The sequence below is a fragment of the Tursiops truncatus genome, chromosome 19 (assembly GCF_011762595.2).
Source record: "Tursiops truncatus isolate mTurTru1 chromosome 19, mTurTru1.mat.Y, whole genome shotgun sequence".
NCBI lineage: Eukaryota > Metazoa > Chordata > Mammalia > Artiodactyla > Delphinidae > Tursiops > Tursiops truncatus.
This window is the reverse complement of record NC_047052.1, coordinates 53868982-53892744: the sequence shown is the minus strand read 5'-3', so window position 1 is coordinate 53892744 and position 23763 is coordinate 53868982. Positions and strand designations below refer to the sequence as shown.

General features: G+C 40.8%; 1 protein-coding gene across 8 annotated transcripts in view; it reads left to right on the top strand.

Moving 5' to 3' along the window:
- LOC109548674 (zinc finger protein 525-like) overlaps positions 1 to 23754 on the top strand; it is a 72669-nt gene extending 48915 nt beyond the window's left edge. For 2 of the 8 annotated variants that reach the window (XR_004523192.2, XM_073796714.1), the window contains one exon: positions 20652 to 23317. Coding sequence is in view for 1 of the 8 variants with exons in the window: in XM_073796714.1 (XP_073652815.1) it covers positions 20652 to 20659 (8 nt within the window). In the remaining 7 variants the exon portion in view is untranslated. The other 6 variants (XR_012328237.1, XR_012328235.1, XR_012328239.1 and 3 more) reach the window with 6 other exon arrangements.
- The last annotated feature ends 9 nt before the right edge of the window (positions 23755 to 23763 follow it).

Sequence of the window (23763 nt, the reverse complement as noted above, 5' to 3'; positions counted from 1 at the left end):
TCAGAGCCTCCGAGGAGAACGCAGCAGATGGTTTGAGGCAGCCAGAGTGGAGGGAGAAGCACATAGTCAGTGCCACTGCCCTGCGCTTCCCAGCCTGAGATGCACATCCTGGGAGCTGGAACTCAGGCCCTGGTGATCAGGCCTGGGAAGAGGACTGGGGATGGTTGTGTGGAAGCAGGCCTGGGGGTGGGGGGGGCACGGGGAGACTGGATTCTGGTGCAACCACAACTGAGGGTGTATGTGGAGGAAGCCCGGGGTGCCTTAGAGGCCAGGCACCATTGTTTGAGGGGTGTGTGAGGGAAGGGGTGACTCACCATCATACCCTTTTCCCCTGTGCACGTGCCTGTTCTCAGAACAGGACACCACCTGTGCTGGCTCCAGGGCTCGTCATGATCCGCCTCTGCCACCCTCACAGACTCCAGAAGTGGTCAGGAGCTGCCACCACTACCTGGACTCCAGGAATGGTCACAAGCCACCTCCGTTCCCATTACATGCTCAGGGGGTGCACCTGAGCCACCACCGCTGCCTAAAACCCCAGGACCCGACACCAGCCACCTCACCTGCACATCTCCTATCAAGAAGATAACGATTCTCACACACTGATGACACACACGACAGGCATCCATACTAAAAACAGCCCTTGCACCAAATATATTAAGCCCACACAACCCCCACATACAAATAGCCCTCGAAGACCACAGCAGACAGTTGCTTCTCCTAAACTCACAGGGTAAGACAAATATAATTAAAATGAAAAAGTAGAGGAACCACTCCCAGTTAAAAGACCAAGAGAATTTCCTTGAAACAACAAACAATGAAACAGATCTCTTCAGTCTAACAGACACCGACTTCAAAAAGAAGATTCTGAAAATACTGAAGGAATTAATAAAGGCTATCAGCAGAAATGCAGAGTAGTGTAAAAAGGAACTACAAACTATTAAGAGGAACCAATAAAAACTAGAAAACTCATTTGCACATACAAAAGCTGAGCTAAAGGCAATCAACTGCCCAATGAATAATGCAGAAGAAAGAATAAGTGACCTGAAGGATAGAATAATGGAAATCACACAATCATGACAGCAGACAGAAAACCAAATGAAAAAATAAAATAAAAGCAATATAAGAGATCTGTGGGATATAATAAAGTGTGCCAATCTGTATACAATAGGGATTCCAGAGGGGAAGAAAGAGAAAAGGGGATCAAAAATGTATTTGAAGAAATTATGGCCGAAAAATTTCCAAACGCAAAAAAAGGAAACAGATATCCAGGTACAGGAAGTAAAGAGAGTCCCAAACAAAATAAATGTGGAACCATAAAAAAACCAGAATTGCCAAAGCAATCCTGAAGAAAAAGAACAAAGCAGGAGGCATAATCATCACAGACTTCAGACAATACTACAAAGTTACAGTAATCAAACAGCATGGTACTGGCACAAAAACAGACATATGTATCAATGGAACAGAAGAGAGCCCAGAAATAAACCCACATGCCTATGATCAATTCATCTTCAACAAAGGACGCAAGAATATACAATGGGGAAAAGACATTCTCTTCAGCAAGTGGTGTTGGGAAAGTTGGACAGCCACATGTAAATCAGTGAAGTTAGAACACACCCTCTCACCATACACAAAAATAAACTCAAAATGGCTTAAGGACTTAAACATAAGACATGACACCATAAAACTCCTAAAAGAGAACATAGGCAAAACATTCCCTGACATAAATTGTACCAATGTTTTCTTAGGTCAGTCTCCCAAGGCAATAGAAATAAAAGCAAAAAGAAACAAATGGGACCTAATCAAACTTATAAGATTTTGCATAGTAAAGGAAACCATCAATAAAACGGAAAGACAACCTACAGAATGGGAGAAAATATTTGCAAACAATCTAATCAACAAGGGCTTAGTTTCCAAATATACAAACAGCTCATACAACTCAACAACAAAAAAACAACCCAGTTGAAAAATGGGCAGAATACCTAAATAGACATTTCTTCAAAGAAAAAATGGCCAGTAGGCACATGAAAAGATCCTCAACATCGCTCATTATTAGAGAAATGCAAATCAAAACTAAAATTAGGTACCACCTCATACCAGTCAGGACGGCCATCCTTAAAAATTCTACAAATAACAAATGCTGGAGAGGGTATGGAAAAAGGGAACCCTACACTGTTGGTGGTAATGTAAGTTGGTGCAGCTACTGTGGAAAAAAGTATGGAGGTTCCTCAGAAAACTAAAAATAGAATTACCATATGATCCAGCAATCCCAGTCCTGGACATATATCTAGGCAAAACTATAATTCAAAAAGACACATGGGGCTTCCCTGGTGGTGCAGTGGTTGAGAGTCCGCCTGCCGATGCAGGGGACTCGGGTTCGTGCCCTGGTCCGGGAGGATCCCACATGCCGCGAGGCGGCTGGGCGCGTGAGCCATGGCTGCTGGGCTTGCGCATCCGGAGCCTGTGCTCTGCGGCGGGAGAGGCCACAGCGGTGAGAGGCCCGTGTACCGCAAAAAAAAAAAAAAAAAAAGACACATGAACCCCTATGTCCATAGTACTATTCACAATAGCCAAGACATGAAAACAACCTAAATGTCCATCAACAGAAGAATTTATGAAGAAGATGTGGTACATATATACAATGGAATACTACTCAGCCATAAAAAGGAACGAAATAATGCCACCTGCAGCAACATGGATGCAACTAGAGATTATCATACTAAGTGAAGTCAGAAAGAGAAAGACAAATACCGTATGTTATTACTTATATATGGAATCTAAAATATGACACAAATGAACCTATCTATAAAACAGCAACAGAATCACAGATATAGAGAACAGGCTAGTGGTTGCCAAGGGGGATGGGGTTGGGGAAGGGGTGGAGTAGGAGGTTGGGGTTAGCACATGTAAGCTTTTATATATAGACTGGATAAACAACAAGGTCCTACTGTGTAGTACAAAGAACTATATTCAATATCCTATGATAAACCATAATGGAAAAGTACATTAAAAAAAGAATATATATATATAACTAAATCACTGCTGTACAGCAGAAATTAACACAACATTGTACATCAACTATACTTCAATTAAAAAATACTGATCATAGGGCTTCCCTGGTGGCACAGTGGTTGAGAATCTGCCTGCCAATGCAGGGGACACGGGTTCAAGCCCTGGTCTGGGAAGATCCCACATGCCGTGGAGCAAGTAGGCACGTGAGCCACAATTGCTGAGCCTGCGCGTCTGGAGCCTGTGCTCCGCAACAAGAGAGGCCACGATAGTGAGAGGCCCGCGCACCGCGATGAAGAGCGGCCCCCACTTGCCACAACTAGAGAAAGCCCTCGCACAGAAACGAAGACCCAACACAGCCATAAATAAATAAATTAATAATAATAAAATACCGATCATAAGAAAAAGAATAAAAATCTTATGATCATCTCAATAGATGCTGGAAAACCTTTTGATAAAATTCAACATCTATTTATGATAAAACAAAAACTCTCCAAAAAGCAGGCACAGAGGGAACATACCTCAACATAATAAAGGCCAGATATAACAAACCCATAGCTAACATCATATTCAATGGTGAAAAGCTGAAAGCATTTCCTCTAAGATCAGGAATGAGACGAGGATGCCCACTCAGGCCACTTTTATTCAACATAATTTTGAATAAATTATCACAACAATCAGAGAAGAAAAAGAAATAGAAGGAATACAAGTTGGAAAGGAAGAAGTAAAACTATCACTCTTTGCAGATGACATGATACTGTATATAGAAAAGCCTGAGGAGACCACCAGAAAACTACTGGAGCTCATCAATGAATTACATAAAGTTATACATAATTAATATACAGAAATCTGCTGCATTTCTATAAACTAACAATGAAGTATTAGAATGAGAAAATTAAGAAAACAGTCCCATTTACCATCACATCAAAAATAAAACCTAGGAATAAACCTACCTAAGGAGGCAAAATACCTGTACTCTGAAAACTACAAGACACAGATGAAAGAAACTGAAGATGACACAAAAGGATGGAAAGATATACTGTGTTCCTGGATTGGAAGAATCAATATTGTTACAATGACCATACTACCTAAGGCAATCTACAGATTCAATGTAATCCCTATCACAACACCAATGGCATTTTTCACAGAACTAGAAAAAAAAATTTTTTAATTTGTATGGAAACACAAAGGACCCCAAATAGCCAAACAATCTTGAGAAAGAAGAACAGAGACGGAGGAATCATGCTCCCTAGGGACTATACTACAAGCTACAGTAATTGAAACAGTATGGCACTGGCAAAACACATAGATCTGTGGAACAAGAGAGAGAGCCTTATAAAAAAATCCAGGTACTCATGTTCAATTAATCTACCACAAAGGAGGCAAGAATATAAAATACAGAAGACAGTCTCTTCAAACAAGTGGTGCTCAGAAAACTGTACAGCTACATGTAAAAGAATGAAATTAGTACATTCCCTAAAACCGTATACAAAAATAAACTCAAAATGGATTAAAGACCTCAATATAAGACCATATACCATAGAACTCCGAGAGGAAAACAGGCAGAACACTCTGACATAAATTGCAGCAGTATTTTTGGGGATTCATCTCCTAAAGTAATGGAAATAAAAGCAAAAGTAAACAAATGGGACCTAATTAAATTTAAAAGCTTTTGCACAACAAAGGAAACCATCAACAAAAGGAAAAGACAACCTACTAAATGGGAGAAAGTATTTGCAAATGATATAAATGATAAGGGATTAATATCCAACATATTTAAACAGCTCATACAACATTACATCAAAAAAACATACAACCCGATTTTAAAAAGGGCACAAGAACTATACAGTCATTTTTCTAAAGTAGAAATGCAGATGGCCAACAAGTACATGAAAAGATGTTCAACATCGCTAACCATCAGGGAAAAGCAAATCCAAACTAAATGATATCCCCTCACACCTGTCAGAATGGCTACCATCAAAAAGAACAGAGAAAGTGCTGGCAAGGATATGGAGAAAAGGGAACCCTTCTACAGTGCTGGTGGGAATTTAAAAATTCGTGCAGCCACTTAGCAAAACAGTATGGAGGTTTTCTCATAAAACTAAAGCTACAATTACCATATAACCCAGCAATTCCAATCCTGGGTATATATCCAAAAAGGCCCCAAAACAGTAATTCAAAAAAACACATGCACCCCAATGTTCATAGCAGCATTATTTACAATTGCCAAGATATGGAAGCAGCCTCGGGGTCCATCAACAGACAAATGGATTAAAAAAAATGTGCTGTACACACACACGTACACACACACACACAGTGGAATAATAGTCATAGAAAAGAATGAAATTTTGCCATGTGCAGCAACATGGATGTACTTGAAAGGTATTATGCTAAGTGAAGTAAGTCAGACAGAGAAAGATAAATACTGTATGGTATCACTTATATGTAGAATTTTAAAATATAACAAATTACTGAATACAACAAAAAAGCAGCAGATGCAGAGATATAACTAGTGGTTACAGCAGGGGAGGGGCAATATAGAGGTGGGAGAGTGGGAGGGACAAACTATTGGGTGTAAGATAGGCTCAAGGATGTGTTGTACAACACGGGGAATATAGCCAATATTTTGTAATAACTGTAAATGGAACGTAGCCTTTAAAAATTGTATAAAATTAAAAAAATTTTTTTCAATTAAAAAAAAACATGTCAGCACCAAATTTATAAGCTTCCTCAATAAAACATGTCAAAATCATATTTGTTGAAAGTGAATGAAGGATGGCACACACAGGATTAACAATGTGGCATGAACAGTAGTTTAATTAGTCTCACAGGTATGAGGTTGTGAACTTGGACACTGTTCTCCTTAGGATAAGTTCCTACACCTTTTATTGCCACCTCAAAGTTGATGACCATATTGTTTCCTACCCACATTGTCACCCTGCCCTAGAGAGGCATTGTTAAACTCCACAAGAACTAGAAGGACAACTGGAGGTTCTTATCGGTCAGGGTCTCCTGATACTTTCTACCTTAGTTTCTTGGACATGCTGACCACTCTATCCAGTGGCTTCAAGAAACATTTCTGCATGTAGAGCAGGATAATATTGGAACATATTGTTCAGTGTTTTGCTCCAAGAATCTTCTCTTAAACAGTAAACCCCCTGCATCAAAGTGTCCACCATAAGCTGCCTATGAACTAAAGGCGCAAAGAGAGATTGAAACTTTAGACCCCTGGAATGTGTGTTTAAAAAACAAGTTTCAGGGACTTCCCTGGTGGCACAGTGGTTAAGAATCTGCCTGACAATGCAGGGGACATGGGTTTGATCCCTGGTCCAGGAAGATCCCACATGCCGCGGAGCAACTAAGCCCATGTGCCACAACTACTGAAGCCCCCACACCCTACAGCCCGTGTGCCACACCTACTGAGCCCCCGTGCTGCAACTACTGAGCCTGCTGCTGCAACTACTGAAGCCCACATGCCTAGAGCCTGTGCTCTGCAACAAGAGAAGCCCTCATACTGCAACGAAGAGTAGCCCCCGCTCGCTGCAACTGGAGAAAGTCCACGTGCCGCAACGAAAACCCAACACAGCCAAATAATTTTTTTTTAATTAAAATTTAAAAAAAAAAGTTTCAGAGGCAAAATCTTAGAAGAGAGAAAGAAGTCAGAACGACTAAGGTCTTTTTACGTTCTAGTACTAGGCAGAGAGCTGGAAGAGGGAGAAAAATACAAGATATGAAAAAAAAAAGGCAGGGTCAAATTGTGGTCCTCTTGAGAAGGGGTGGTATGCTCCACCCACAGGCTGTAGGAGGGTGAACGCCTGAAAGACTGAGATATACTACCACATAGCAGCTGGGATCAAAGAGGATCTCAGGCTGTAGTCATTACATTACTTCTGAGTAACAACCTCAAAATGTGCACCCCACTCCTCTTTACATACATGTGGCAAACTGAAAAAATGGCTCAGGAGCCTGAACAGGCAGAGAAGGCCTGACCCAGCCCCAGAAGATTCACGGCACCCCAGATACAGTGGAAGACCAGATATTTTCTCTATCCCCTGAGAAGTTCTCCCAAAACTATAAAATGTGGAGGAAACCAAATAGGTCCTGGGGTCAGAACTATAAGGGACTTAGCTCTGATATGTATTAACTGAAAACCAAGAGATGAAGGGGAAAGAGGGCTTTCCATCCCTCTCAAACCAAGACATCAAAATGGTAGGAGGGGCCAGATAGTAGAGTGTTATAGGTCATGATAAAGCCTTTGCTTTGGCTTTGAATGAGCTGGAGTACCATAGCAGAGTGCGAGTTTAAACTTGTATATATTTGAGTAACACAGTGATAAGGATGCTTGTGCAGGGTTAAATTTCCTTTGAGAACTCATATGAAATGGACTTTTATTTTCCCATGGTTCTTTCCCATTTGAGGAGAACTTCTCAAAGAATATCTAATGAAGAAGCTTGCTCTGTGCCCATCTGAGCTCTCATTTAAGTTCACATCTAAATATATTCTGACCAGGAATTCCCTGTCAGTCCAGTGGTTAGGACTCTGTGCTTTCACTGCCGAGGGCCTGGGTTCAACCCCTGGTCGGGGAACTAAGATCCCACAAGCAGCATGGTGAGGCCAAAAAAAATAACAACAGTAATACATCCTGACCTCTCTGTATTTTTCCGTATTTTCACTTCACTTTCCATAGATCAGGGCTCTTCCCCTTGTTCCATAGTGAAAATACTGTTCACCTCAAAAGAGATTTCAATTTATAAAAAAAAACCCAACATGATAATGCTATACTCAGTGCTTTGTTCAGCTAAGAAGAAAGGATATTATAGATGGATCTAGAAAAGTGTTTCAACAAGTAACCGACCGACTGCCTCCTGGATGTTTAGAGATGATTTAAAATGTGTACACATCTAGCACCCTTCCAAGAACCACTGAATCAGACGCTCAAGAGTAAAACCACAGACTGCAATGTTCTTAAATTTGCCATAAGGCGTTCAGACTGCTAACAGTCTACAAACCACCACTAATCAAGCATGTGCCAAACTTCTGAAGAAAGGGGTACTGATACTGTATTCTGTAACCTCAGTGAATTTGTTTATTATCACTAATGGTCTTTTTAAGGATTGTTCAGATGTTTTTACATATAAGAGCATGTTTTCTGTGAATATAGTTTGACTTCTTTTTTAATTTTGACTTTTCTTTCTTTCTTTTTTTGGGTCTAATTTATCTGGCTAGATATTCAGTAAAATGTTGACACATAGTGCCAAAATGCGTCCCCACACTTGCTTCTTCCTGATTACATGGGAAAGCTTTCCATCTTTAACAATGAGTATGATGTTAACTGTGAGATTTTAATAAATATCCTTTTTAAGACCAAAGATAATCCCTTCTATTCCTAGTTTTGAGTACACTCTGTTTTTGCCATACGGAGTGTTCTGTATATTTCTCTTAGGTCTACAGTGTTTGCTTGGTTTACAGTTTTGCTCAGTCCTTTATTTCCTTATTGAGCTCCTGTCTGGTTATTAAAAGGAGAGTATTGAGGGAACTCCCTGGTGGTGCAGTGGTTAAGAATCCGCCTGCCAATGCAGGGGACACGGGTTCAATCCCTGGTTTGGGAAGATCCCACATGCTGTGGAGCAACTAAACCCATGCAAACACAACTACTGAGCCTGCACTCTAGAGCCCGTGAGCCACAACTACTGAGCCTGCACGCCACAACTACTGAAGCCCACCTGCCCTAGGGCCCGTATGCTGCGGCTACTGAGCCTGCAGGCTGCAACTACTGAAGCCCATGTGCCTAGAGCCCATGCTTCGCACCAAGTGAAACCACTGCAATGAGAAGCCCATACACCGCAATGAAGAGTAGCCCCCGCTCGCCAAAACTAGAGAAAGCCCGTGCGCAGCAACGAAGACCCAACACAGCCAAAAAAAAAAAGTTTAAAAGGAGAGTATTTTGAGGTCTCCAACTATTATAGTTGAACTGTCTGTCTCTCCTCAAATTTTGCTTCAAAAAATGTGGGGATTTGTACTTATGTATATATTGTTTACAGTTGTTTCATCTTCTTGATGAATTGACTCTTTTATGTATATAAATACATATACGTTACATGTACCTTATATATATATATATATATCCTTGAACTTCTTTGGTAACAATTTTATGACTTAAAGTTTATTTAATCTGACATTAGTGTAGCTAAGATTGGTAACTATTTCCACAATGTTTTTTCCTATCCTTTCACTTTCAACCTATTTGAGTATCTTAAATCAAGCATTCTGTAGAAAGATACAGTAGAATCATTTTATAAAAATTCTTGCAATCATTGACTTTTAATGAAGAGTTTGATCTACTTATCTTAAAAGTACCCAATAAACAAGGGAGGAATTACTTTTGCTATTTAGCTATTTGCTTTCTGTATGTCCAATATATTCTTGGTCTTGTAATTCCTCGTTTCCTTCTTTGTGTATGTCTGTACATGCATAACATTTTGATTCCCTTCATATTCACATTTCTGTATATGTTAAAATTATTTTCTTAGTGGTCACCCTGCAGATTATATATTTTATATATATATCCTGTCTCCCTTTATATTGTTATTGTCAAAAATTACTTCTTTATACATTTTGCATTCAATAACAGATTTATAATGATTGTTTACACATTTGCCTTTTAATTCAGGTTAAAAAATGAGTTATAAACCAAAAAATACAGTAATACTGCCTTTTATATACACCTATGTAGTTATATTACCACTGTTCTTTATTTGTTCCTGTGCCTTTGAGGTACTGCTAGTAGCCCTTCATTTTGGCCTCAAGAATTCCATTTAGTGTTTCATGTAGTATAAGTCTGTCAGTGTGAACTTCCTCAGCTTTTGTTTATCTAGGAGTCTCTAAATTTCATTATCAATTTTAAAGCATAGTTTGCCTGATAATGAATTTTTTTTAATCTTTCGAAATTTAAATATATCATCAGACTCCTTCCTGGCCTCCACAATTTCTGAGAAAGAGGCTGTTAATTTTATTAAGCATCTTTGTACATGAGAAGTCATTTCTGTCTTGCTACTCTCTACATTCTTTTTTTGTATTTTAACAATTGACTATGTGTCTTGCCCAAGCTCTCTATGAATTTATCATACTTGGAGTTCGTTGACTTTCTTGGATTTGCAGGTTCACATTTTTAATAAATTTGTGAGGTTTTTCAGCTCTTATTTCTTCAGATATTATTTCTGCCCTTTCCTGTTTCTCCTTTCCTTCTAGGACTCCTATTATGTGTATACTGGTATTCTTGGGAATGTCTCAAAAGTTTCTTAGTCTCTGTTCATGTTTCTTTTTACCACCGTTCTTCTATTCAGAGTGGATAATTCCAATTAACCTATGTTCAGGTTCACTGATTCTTTATTCTGATTGTCAATCTGCTGTTGAAATCCTCTAGTGAATTCTCAATTTCATTTGTGGTACTTTTCAGCTCTAGAATTTCTAATTCTCTTTATTGATATTTTCTGTTTCTTGAAACAGTTTTCTCCTACTTTCTTTTAGTTCTCTGTCCATGGTTCCCCTTAAGTCTCTGAGTACGATTCAGACAGTTGATTTAAAATCTTTATTTAGTAACTGTAGTATCTGTCCTTCCTTATGAACACCATCATTAACCCGATAATCATGCTCAACCTTCCGATTCTGGAGAAATTCTTAGAAATCTGTAGTAAAGTCGGCATGCTCAGAAGCAGCCACTGTGGCTTTTTTTTTTAAATAATAATAAATTTATTTACTTATTTGGCTGCATCAGGTCTTAGTTGAGGCACACGGACAACTGTTGTGGCACGCAGCCTCTCTAGTTGTGGCGGATGGGCTCTAGAGTGCACAGGCTCAGTAGTTGTGGTGCAGGGGCTCCGTTGCTCCACGGCATATGGGATCTTAGTTCCCCAACCAGGGATCAAACGTGCGTCCCCTGCATTGGAAGGTGGATTCTTAACCACTGGACCACCAGGGAAGTCCCGGCCTTTTCTTATAACAGTAAAAACTGTAAAGGACCCATTTATCTTCATTAAGAGAATGCTCCACTGAGGATACAAAAAAGAAAGTCATCTCTATGTCTGTTCATGAAAACAAGTCTAAGATACATGGTATGTCGATATTTAAATTTGAAGAATAAAATACCATAACAAAATATTTAGTAAAGAATATTTTCTAAAATCACATTTCCATATATAAATGTACTGCTGTAAGATCTGCACTGAGAATGAACTGTGGTTTCTGATGGAGACAGTAAGTGATGGTGTTAAGATGCGACAGGGAAGGGGATATTTTACTTCTTAGTCTCTAAACTGCATCGCTGTGTGAAGCTGAATTACAAAACTGTATCTATGAAGTGTTTAAAACAAAAAAATATAACACTGAACAACAAGCAGTAGAATCATAATTTGGCTCCAGTCTATCTGATGACAGAAATTTGTGCTCCTGTGTCTTGGCTAAATTATAACCATCTTTATCTAAAACACATGCTGGGACTTCCCTGGTGGTTCAGTGGGTAGTAAGACTCCACGCTCCCAATGCAGGGGACCCAGGTTCAATCCCTGGTTGGGGAACTAGATCCCACATGCATGCCGCAACTAAAAAAGATCCCACATGCTGCAACCAAAGATCCCGCATGCTGGAACAAAGATCCCACATGCTGCAACGAAGACCTGGCACAGCCTAAATAAATAAATAAATAAATCTTTTAAAATAAATAAATAAACAAATAAAACACATGCTGCATGAGAGTCCCTACATGAACAGGAGGGTCTCTGTAAGACGAACGTGCTGTGAATAATTTTTAAAACCCTTATTCTTAGATAACACCCTATTATTTATTTGTTTCTCAACTTCCCATTCTACTTTACAGTACTGGTATTTTAGAGTGAAAAACACTGATTCACTCCTTTTATTTCAAAGGCACTTATAAAATCTGACAAAGCAAGTTTCCCCATATCAGTCTTCCTGCCCAGACCTCCTCAGGTATCTGTGCACAGTAGTACATCACTTACACATGTAGTCGCTTTCATCCTGGTTTACGTGGAGATGAAGGGGCACCCAGAAGGGTGCACTACACAATCCTCATGCCCTACGTCACTGACACCAGAGCCGACTCCCCATCTCCAATCCACACCTGAGTATAAAACCTTTCACGGATGACCACCTGAAAGGGGGCTCTGCCCAAGTTCCCCGTCACTGGGTCACAGTGCCATGGAATCTGCAGGGAGGTGACAGGAGACTGAGGGAAGGCCCTGTGTGTAAGTATTTTAGACAGGAACCTTCAGAGACCGAGAAGCTCAGCGTGTCCAAAACGTGTCATTTTAGGAAGGAGAGAACAGTCCACAAAGAGTATGACTTTCACCTGGGAAAGGGCCATTCCTTCTCCTTTCTTTCCTCTTCCTCTGAGCTTCTTTCTCAGGTAGGATTATTCTGTGTGACAAAAACACGTTCTTAAATGCTTAGAATCAACATACCCCCCCCCCCGCCCCGCGCCACAAGTATACACACAGGGAGAACCTTAATACGGGGGAGAGAAGGGCCGCAGCAACAGGAGGGATGCAGGCAAACAACCTCCTGTAAGGAGCCCAGTCGGTGAGCCCGTCACCCACTTCTTCAGGAAGCCCTCCCTGCTGCTGCTGGAATGCCCAGCGCTGCAACGGCGCCGTCCTTGTCCACTTGGCCCTCAGCCAGAGGCAAGTGCCTCGTCCCAGCCCCTGGCTCCTCCCGAGGAAGCCGGCATCCAGTGACTGCTGATGCAGGATAGGATGCTTGCCCCATCCCACAAGTGGGAGCAACTCCGAAGGGCCACCCCAGCTCCAGAGCTCCCTGCTGAAGCTATACTGAAGACTTTAGATTTTTGTCCTGAAGGCGATGGGAAACCCTAAGAGGGTTTAATGCCAAGAGATGACACAATTAAACTTAAGATTTACCCTGAAACCTGTAATTATACTTGTTTCTTCAACTTAATTAGTGGCACAGTATCTATTCTTCCAGGGAACAATGTATCATCTTCAATTACTCCATCCTTTCCTCTTACCTACATCTAATAAATCATCAAACGACACAGACTCTACCTTCTCAATAGGCTTCAAATTCATCCTTTCCTTTCACATGACGCTTTCTACCCCACACGCATCCTCACGTGTCACTCAGATAATTTCAAAGATCTGCGAAGTTTCCCTTGCCTGTGATTTCTTCTTCCTTCAATCCATAATCCACCTACTTATGAGAGTTCACTATTTAAAATGCAACACTGACCTATTAGTATCTTGTTTTAGCCTCTCAATGACCTCTTCGTGTCAACAGGATCAAATCAAACTCCTTAGGAGAGACTATGTCGTGAGTCCCCTGGTGACAGGACCCCTGCTTTGCCTGCATTTCTTTCACTCTCTGCGTCACGCTCTGCGTCCAAGCAACATTGCAGGATGCTAATATCCTCTTCTCCACCCTGACAATACACTTACTTTCTTTATTTTGGAATGCTGCTTCTCCTTCATTAGTTGTTGAATTAATATAAACTATTTAAATCCAACTTGAATAATAAAAATAAACTAAGATGAAATGGCTGTAAGAGCTGCCTCTCCTGATTCTTTCTCTTCCCCTAACGGTCCCATTTAATCCCACCCAGAAAGAATCATTCACCTCTGCAGTTTACGCATGCTTCTGTTATTTCATTTAACAAGGTATGTTTAAAAATATTCACATATCTATTTTCCCTAAAAGAATGTAAGCTCTGTGTAACAGGGAACATGTTTTCCACTCTGGTAGCTTGCATTCGGTTCCACATGCTGGCAGCCACCTCCTGAGATCTCTTCTGAACATAATTTGAAAGCCCACCTTATGGTAACTGACTTACCCAGCTCCTCCTCATTCGGTGGGGTCTGCTTATAGGCCATTTGAAACAAGGCGCTTGAGTGGTAAGACAATATCCTTTTTTCAAAATTGTATTTATTTATTTATTTGGCTGCGTCGGGTCTTAGTTGCGGCACGTGGGATCTTTTTAGTTGTGGCATGCAAAAGCTTTAGTTGAAACATGTGGGATCTAGTTCCCTGACCAGGGATTGAACCCAGGCTCCCTGCATTGGCAGTGAGGAGTCTTAGCCACTGGACCACCAGGGAACTCCCGAGACGATATCCTTAATCATGTAACACTTAATGAAAGCATAATTATTAGGAAAGAAATATCTGTGTTTCAGTGTCTCACTGAAAATAAGTTGTTGAGATTGAATGAGCAGAGGTATAAGTGCAGAAGCAGAAGTAAGCATACACCAGTTGGAAGATGTCATTGTGTTTACAGCAATATCATTTCATAGTAATATCATTTTATTATGAAGATCATTTTATTACCTTCCTACTGGATTACTAGTGCTAAAATTTGTCTGTATACCAGAAGGTACAAGGATGTGGCTCCCAACACATCCACTGGTGCAACTTCGAGCACTATTTATTTATTTATTTTTATTTATTTTTCTCACACACACACACACACACACACTGTATTTTATTTTTACAAGAGATAAATAAACTGACACCAGGCATTGGAAATGGATGACCACAACAAAAGCAACAATGACTGCAATTACCAAACACGAAACACACTCACACTATGTCATAATATTGACATTCAGTCCAGGAATCCTCCACTGTAACAGCTCCTTTACTTTGCAGTGAAAATTGATTTGAATATTCTTTGCCTCTGAGTCCTTGTGGGATTTTTTTTTTTGATTCAAACAGAAAGTCACAAAAATTATAATCATCCTCATCAGTTCACTCTCGAGCACTATTTAAAAAGTGGATCTTATGCCAGCTGGGACTGGACCCAGGTCATTGAATATGAGGATATAATAATACCTAAGGAGCTAGGGTAGTCCATACTGACGAGGTATTTTCTATCTTCAACAAGTAGCCTTCTTACCCCCTCAATGTAATCAGAGTAGGAACTGTTCTTCATTTGACTGCATTACCTGCCCACTCATCCTCTCGTTGATACTGATTAGCGTGGACACACACAGCAACACATCCAACACTACAAGTTTCCACATGGTCTAATCTTTTCTTCATAACCTCTGCCTTCAGTAAAACATACTGTGTATTTTTTTATGACAAACATCATAAGCCAATAAATATTGTTTCTTGAACTCAGTTACAGTGCTCCAGTGTTTATGTGAAGATTGTAATCAAGCAGTTATTCAGAAAGTTGTCTCAGGTCCTTTGGCCTGGTTCTGCTTTCTCATATAGGCATCCTACGTTGTCAAAGGTTCTTCCTAAAATTTGGCCCAAAGTCCAACACAGAATATTCTATTGAAGAGATGAAGAACCAACCATCTGTTTTTATGATATTGATATCGAATGTTGCATTTATATCAATGTATTCTTAAGACACATTAGCTTTTTTCTATTTTTTTGAAGTATAATTGATGTACAATACATGTTTCAAATATACTGAACAGTGATTTGACATCTGCATACGCTATGAAACCATCACAGGTCTCAAAGAAAAAAGAAAAAAGATTTACCCCACGATTCATAGATAGAGAAAGAAGCTGATAGTCATGCCTCTTTCTCTGGGCTTATGCGCCTGCCTCTTTCTTAGTGGATTTCATTATTGTTGGAGGACTGGGATATGTTTCAAATTCTAATGATAACTGGGCACACATCCAAAAAACCTGCCAAATGCAAACACAAGACCAATTTTCAAAATCATTTCAGGGATCCCATTTGCTCAGACTCTGAAAACCTGGTCTGCTCTATCTTCTCCATGGTACAGGTGGCACATGAGCCTCAGAGGGGAAGTAATTTTACCAAGTTACCCTGAAGAAGTCTGAGTTGAGTGAGCAGAACTGAGTGTAAGTGGTGGCCTGGATAAGTTTAAATACAAAGAGTTTGTCCTAATTCCAGATTAACTTCCATATTCCTGAGCAAGAGAAGCTTCTCTTTCAGGGGTTTAATAAAACCCAAACATTTAATTCCTCCACTCCCCAAAAAAACAGAATAAAAAATACAAAATTATAAATAGTTATTACTCCAGGAAACCATGAAAGAGAGTCACTTGTAGAGATGAACTCTGAGCAGTCTCTTCATCATGAACACATGGGCTCTGTTGGAACAAAATTCCACATCAATCCAGCCCATCCTGGGACATCCCTGGTGGTCCAGTAGTTAAGACTCCACGCTTCCACTGCAGGGGGTGCGGGTTCTATCCCTGGTCAGGGAACTAAGATCCCACACGCCGTGTGGCGTGGCCAAAAAATTAAAAACAAACAAAAAATCCAGCCCATCCTTCAACATCTGCACAGAAAGGATAAAGGGGATTAGAGGGGAGCATCTGCTTAGCTGGAGCCTTCAGCTCAGAGCTCACTAATTTAGCAAATCACTTAAGGGAAGAAAGCAGCTACTGAATGTTAAACTAGTTAAACTAGGTTTTGAGTGTTAAAAGATTATCAACATCCTTAACCACACGCATAGTGAAATACTGTAAAGTTATTTACCAGACATCAAAGAATAGTTCCAAGTTAGGATAAAAAGCATATAAACCTCATAATCTAAATAATAAAATTTAGAGGGAAAACAATCTGGAAATTTAAAAAATATCCAGGGGGCTTCCCTGGTGGCGCAGTGGTTGAGAGTCCGCCTGCCGATGCAGGGGACACGGGTTCGTGCCCGGTCCGGGAAGATTCCACATGCCGCGGAGCGGCTGGGCCCGTGAGCCACAGCCGCTGAGCCTGCGCGTCCGGAGCCTGTGCTCCACAACGGGAGAGGCCCCAACAGTGAGAGGCCCGCGTACCGCAAAAAAAAAAAAAAAAAAAAATATCCAGGAACCTCCCTGATGGTCCAGTGGCTAACACTCCGTGCTCCCAATGCAGGGGGCCTGGGTTCGATCCCTGGTCAGCGAACTAGATCCCACATGCCGCAACTAAGAGTCTGTACACCACGACTAAAGATCCCATGTGCTGCCACTAAGACCAGACGCAGCCAAATAAATATTTTAAAAAATATATCCACTGGGTTCTGAGATTAAGTTAAAACAAGTGTGAGGATACATCAAATTTAGAAAAGGATGGCATGAGCCACAGTAGAAAGGGGGAGAGGAAAATAGTACTGTTAATAATAGCTATTTTAAAAAGCACCATGTGGTGACAGAAATTCTTCCCCCATTTTTTGAAAGCTAAGAGGAGGACGTGGAATTGACTGAGCTAAGTCTCTGCCCCCTGGATCAACAGGGATTGTGAATGGAGTTACCATCTGATACAATAATTGGGAGCAAATCTGGGGGGCCACCCCATCTCCAGAGCTCCCTGCTGGAGCGATATTGAACAGTTTGTCCCGAGGGTGATGGGAAACCATAAAAGGATTTAATGGCAAGAGATGACACAATCAAACTTATGATTTACTCCTGATACAGACAAGCTGAGAAAAAGGTATGCCTCCAACTCTGGGCCTATGCCCCTGCCTCTTTTTTTAAGTGTTTTTTCATAATTGTTGGTAGACTGGAACGTGTTTAAAATTTCAGTTATAACCGGGCAAACTGGTCTCCTCTATCTTCTCCATGTCACAGGTGGGTACACTGAGGCTCGGAGGGGGAGAAATTTTACCAAGTTAACCCTGAAGATATCTGAGTTAGGTGAGCAGAACTGGGTAGAAGTGGCAGCCTGGACAGGTTTAGGTAGAAAGGGTTTAAATGTCCTAATTCCAGATTACCTTTCATATTCCTGAGCAAGAGAAGCTTCTCTTTCATGGTTTAATCAAATTCAAACGTTTAATTCCTCTTTTCCAGAAAACATTATAGTCAAAAAATATGAAATTACAAATAGTTATTCCTCCAGAAAAACAAGAAAGAGGGTCACCTGTGGAGATAAGCCCTAACAATCTCTTCATCATGAACACATGGGTTCTGTGGAAACAAAGTTTCACATCAATCTAGAAAAGGCTGGAACCTGGGGCCCCTGACTACAGTGCCTGCACCTGGACAGAGGTGTCCTGAACAAGGAATACAAAGAAGCCATAAGGCACTAAAAATAACTGCATACATGCACAGCTTGGGCAAACAGCTTATGAACAATAAGAAACAAAAAGGCCAAAACCCAACTGCCACTTCTGAGGTGCTGAGAGCAAAAGCAGGGTACTGCACATGATCCCTGCACCCAGCACCACCAAGGGGGTGGGCAGACCACCCAAGCTACACCTCAGGCCCGACCCACCGATCTGCCCCTACCCTCACCCCCTTTAAGGGACCAGCTCGCACCACACACCCCCATCAGGGGGCGAGCAAGGGCACCTGTTTCTTGTTCTCACTCACTTGTGCTGCAGCACGAGTGCCAATAAAGCTTTGCCTGAATTCTTCGTCTGGCCTGTTATCAATTTCTACTGATTAGAGTCCAAGAACCCAGGTCAGTAACAAATCCAGCCCATCAGTTAACTGCACAGAAAGGACAAAGGGGACTTGAGGGGACAATCTACTTAGTTGGACACTTAAACTCAGAGCTCACTAGTTGAGATCACTTAAGGGAAGAAAGAAGCTACTGAATGTTAAACTAACTGGTTAAACTAGGTTTTGTGTGTTAGAAGGTGATCAACATCCTTACCACATGCATAGTGAAGTTATCTACCACATATAAGAGAATAGTTCCAGTACAGAATACAGCAGAAACCTCAGAATCTGAACAATGAAATTTAGAGTGAAAGTAATTTGGACATTTAAAACATACCCAGTGGCTTCTGAGATTAAAGGTAAAACAAGTGTGGGGATACATCAACTGTCATGACTGAATGAGCCATCAAAGAAAGGGGGTGATGGCAACAGTACTGAGGAGTGGGGGTGGGGAGGGGAGCCGGGAGTCACACAAAGGTTTGAGAAAGGGAGTCAGAGTAGGAAAACGTCGCTGCAGGAGGCCAGTGTCTCTACGGACCGACAGCAGAAAGTTGGGGCCGGCACCTCCTCAGAGCGATTTAAACCGGAACCGGACCCACACTCCCAGGACCGAACAGAGTCTTCTGCCGACGCCGCGAGACGCGAAAAGGGCGGACTCAGAGCGAGAGCGACGACCGCGTTCAGGGGGGTTTAACTTACCGGGACACCCCCGAAACCGAGGTGTGGAGAAGCGGGGCCTGAAGATTGCATTGCGCCGTTAGTTTCGGACCGAAAAACCGAGACTCACTCGCGAGAGAGCGCCTCTTATTCTGGGTCTGCACCTCACTGCGCCTGCGCAAGGAGGCGGGTCGAGGGCGGGGCCAGTAAGCGGCGCGTCAAAGGACGTTCCGGTGGGTGGAAGTGGTGTTTGATGGCTGGGCGCAGCCTGTGGACGCCGGGTGTGGCCTTCGAACCCGCACTTGGGAGATTCTGGTCTGTTCCTCTTCCCAACGGAGAGGTTCTGCTTCTCTACTTTGGATCCTTTGAACTGGTCTGGTGTCCTTTGGAGCCAGGCTAGGTGCAGAAGCGGAGAGGTGAGAACGTTCTGCGAGCAAAGACGAGGGTCCTCTGAGCCGCGAGGCGCTGAGAGCTCTGGGACCGGGGGAGGGGGCGGGTCTCGAGGTTGTGGGCGGGGCCTGATCCGGGAACTTCTGAGACCCCAGGCAGTTAATACGTTCTTATTAAGCGAAAGCCTGAGTTTTAGAGTAGGTGATGGAAACTGGACTGTGACAGGAAAGGCAAAATTGTGCCTTGCGGAATGTGCCATTTTGCACTCACTTCCCTGCAGAGCATAATTTTCACTTCTGGTCGCCATTCACTTGGAGGCATCAAAAATCACTGAGGAACACAAAAAAAAAAAAAAAAAATCACTGAGGAAAATTTTCAACCCCAAACCTGGCATTGTCTAAGGGGCTCTGTTGGAGGCTGTGAGCAAGTAACTGGCTACACAGTCAGGTGCTTGAGAACCATGCCTTACTGAATAATTCAACCGTATTTTTTTTCCTCCTTCTTCATAGTCTTTTTTTTTTAACATCTTTATTGGAGCATAATTGCTTTATAATGGTGTGTTTCAACCATATTTTATTTTTTATACCCTTTGACCGTTATCTTGCCATACGATGTGATGAATAAGACCCTTTCTTATTGTGACAGGAATTTCCATTTCCCAAATATTAATGTCTCCACTGTAGGTTTTGCTACTTATTAACTTTTCATGTGCACTTTGGCATATTTCTGAATTTTTAACTTCATTGATCTACCAGTAATGAATAAACATGTCTCCTATGGATAGCCACTTTCTTTTGGCTTCTCTTTTGTGGCTATTCTTACTTGTTCTTTATTCCGTAAGATTTTTCGATAACATCACTAGCTTCAAAAACTGTCTAATGTTCAAATTTTCAAAATTAACATACATTATCTTTTGAATTTTCCTTGGTGTCATTATATAGTGACATTGGACTTCAGTCTAATTCTGTAACTCTGGAAAACAGCAAAGGTAAAAGGATTCCTTTCCCCTTTTAACAGCTTACTAAGAACCACTCTTCCCCATTAGTTTCCAATGAGACTTACGTTGGCCCCTTTGTTTACTTAGGAACCATCCAGATACAGACCCTCCAAAATCCCACCCTTTGCCTTGTCAACGATTACTGAATTGTTTGTCCTCATTGATCACTCAGAACAATGCTTGTAAACATGATTTAAGCAACATTTACTTACGTTTTTCTCCTCTCCCAAGGCCCCTGAATTTTGGACCACGCTTGAGCACTGTAATTCAGAAGAAGCCTGTTGCCACACCATCCACTCCCAAGAGTAGGTGACTTAAGGGTAGAACGTTCCCTGATCAACTGTGCGTCATGCCACCTGCTCATTTATTCTGAATATGGGATTTTTTCCCTAGACTTGTTTAGCCCTCGGTATAAATGAAAAGTTCTTTTCTGTCTGGTTGTTGAGACTTCGGATTTTGTGGTTGCAGCACTCTCTCTACTGTCATAATCTTTTGGAATAAAATCTCTTTACCTAAATTTGACAGTGGTGAATATTTTAGTTGTTCCATCTGTGCTCCAAACTGTATACTCTTTAGTTTTCTAGCGCAGGGTTTAATATATATACACAGGTCAAACAAGATCATTGTGTTTTCACATTTTGACCATTAATAATTTGCATCTGTTCCTTAATATTACCAGAGACGTTTCAAAATCTATTGTGATTGAGCACATGTCTTTTTCTTGTGAATATGTCCATTTTGCTGCCTTGAAATTGTTATTAAAACAAAACTCACCAGGAACAAAATGGATTCATGACTTCTGCCTATAATTAGTTTCTCCTGTGTTTGCTGAAAAATTCCACTGTCAACTCCATGCTGAAATGCCTTTCTTGCCAAGATGACTAGTTAGCAATATTACATAATACAAAGTAATCTACCTTATAAAGATCCTAAAGTCTATCCTAGTCGCTAGATCTTTTATAAATGTGATGACATATCTTCTTCTGTTCATGTGTGCCATGCCAAGACATTCTGCTCATTTTTCTGTGAAAATATTTAAATACGCTACTTACCCTATCCAAACAATACATTTCAAATGATTACCATTTCCTGCACATGAAATCTTTCACATGTAAGGATGTGAGAAAACATACCTAGTAGGTGTTAAGTGACAGATACTGCCATAAAAATTCCTGACTATAGAAATGAAATTATTTGATAGTTGATAATCTAGTTTTACTCATATTAAAGAGAATGTACTTCCCTACAAAATGCCCTTGCAGAAATACTGCAAACTTCATTAATACTTTAGGTAAAAATAAATCCCAGTGACTTCATGTTTTACAGGCTTTATTATCCACATTTGACAAAACTTTCTGAGATAAAGAACAGAGAAAAAAGCTAAGATACATTACAATTTTAAAAATAAAACTGTCTACCCTCAAAATGAATGTATAATCTGAAATTACATTACATTTAGACATTCATTACTGATTTAGGTATATTATGATGTAAACAAGTTTTTCTCAAAGGTATTTGAATGTAATGCATCACAAGTGTGGAATAAACTATTTTAAACAATACAGTTCTCATTAAAAGGAAAAAAAATTTTTGTTTCTTTTCTCTTTTCATCGTACCGATATGGGATGATGGATGCTAAGTAAACTTGTTTTGGCAATCATTTCACAACATATGTAAGACCATTCTGCTGTAGGTTAAAGTTAATATATGACAATTATAAAACTGGGATGAGGGAAAGATGGTTTTAAAAAGGCAAATAAGTAAAATGCCTAAGCAAAAAATAAAGAACAATGCAATTTATATAAAAAAAATTTTTAAACATTGCTCTTTTTAAAGCAATGGTTAGTGACCTAAAGTAACACATGCCATAGTCCTCCAAGCCTCAAACCCCAGGTCTTGTCCTTATGAGTCTCTGCAACTGAGCACAATGGTGAATAGAAACAGAAATGCTGTGCTGTAGGGTGTGCGAATGAAATTGCTCATTCTAATCAACGAGAGTTTTGTATTTCACATCGCAGTAATTCCTATACAGACAAAAATACACGTTCACTCTGTAATTCAAAGTATTTATTCAAATGATCTGTTTCAGACGGGTGATTTGTGGTCAGTTCCGCTTTTACCATTTCACGTATGTTGTCAAGCGTGTGTGTATAGAGTTTTTGTAACAGTCCCTATCCTACTGATGTCTGCAGGTTTAGTGTTTGTAACAAAAATTCAATTGAGTAAATATTAAAGATCACATACATTAGTTTTATACGGTTTCTCTCTACGGTAGAGTCTCTTTTTATTGAAATATAATTGATTATAACATTGTTCGTTTCGGCTGTACTACACACGAGGTAACGTTTACTTTATGAAATGATAACAACGATATGTGTAGCCATCTGTCCTCACTTACTGCAATATTTTTTAACATGTTCCTAACGTTGGATATGACATCCCCATGACTTATCTAAATACCCAGAGGTTTGTACGTCTTAATCCCCTTCACCTAGTTTACCCACCGCCCCACCGCCCTTCCTTCTGGCAACAACCACACATTTGTCCTTCATATCTGTGAATCTGTCTTCATTCTCTTTTGTTTTTTTTTCTTAGATTCCACATATAAGTAGATAACGCAGTATTTGTCTTTCTATGTCTAACTTATTTCACTTAGTGTAATATCCTCTAGATCCATCCATGTTGTTGTGAATGGCTGGATTTCTTTATGGCTGAGTAAGATTCCTCTGTGTATGTGTGTGTGTGTGTGTGTGTGTGTGTGTCACACACGCTGTATCTCCTCTAAGCATTCATCTATTGATGGACACTTAGGTTGCTTCCATGTCTTGGCTACTGGAAATAATGCTACAATGAATATTCAAGTGCCTGTATCTTCTCAAATTAGTGTTTTCCGTTTCTTCCAGCAAAGAGCCAGAAGGGCAATACCTGGCTCATATAACAGGTTAGTTTTCGTTGTTTTTTTTTTTTTAATTTCTGAGGCACTTCTATACTGTTTTCCATAAATGTTGCACCAATTTACAATCCCACTAACAGTGCACAGGCTTCCCTTTCCTTCACACCACTGCCAATGCTTGTTATTGTCTCTCTGATGACAGCCATCGGAAACAGGTGTGAGGTGATATCTCGTTGAGCTTTTTTTTTTTTTGCGGTACACAGGCCTCTCACTGTTGTGGCCTCTCCCGTTGCAGAGCACAGGCTCCGGACGTGCAGGCTCAGCGGCCATGGCTCACGGGCCCAGCCGCTCCGCGGCATGTGGGATCCTCCCGGACCGGGACACGAACCCGTGTCCCCTGCATCGACAGGCGGACTCTCAACCACTGCGCCACCAGGGAAGCCCTCGTTG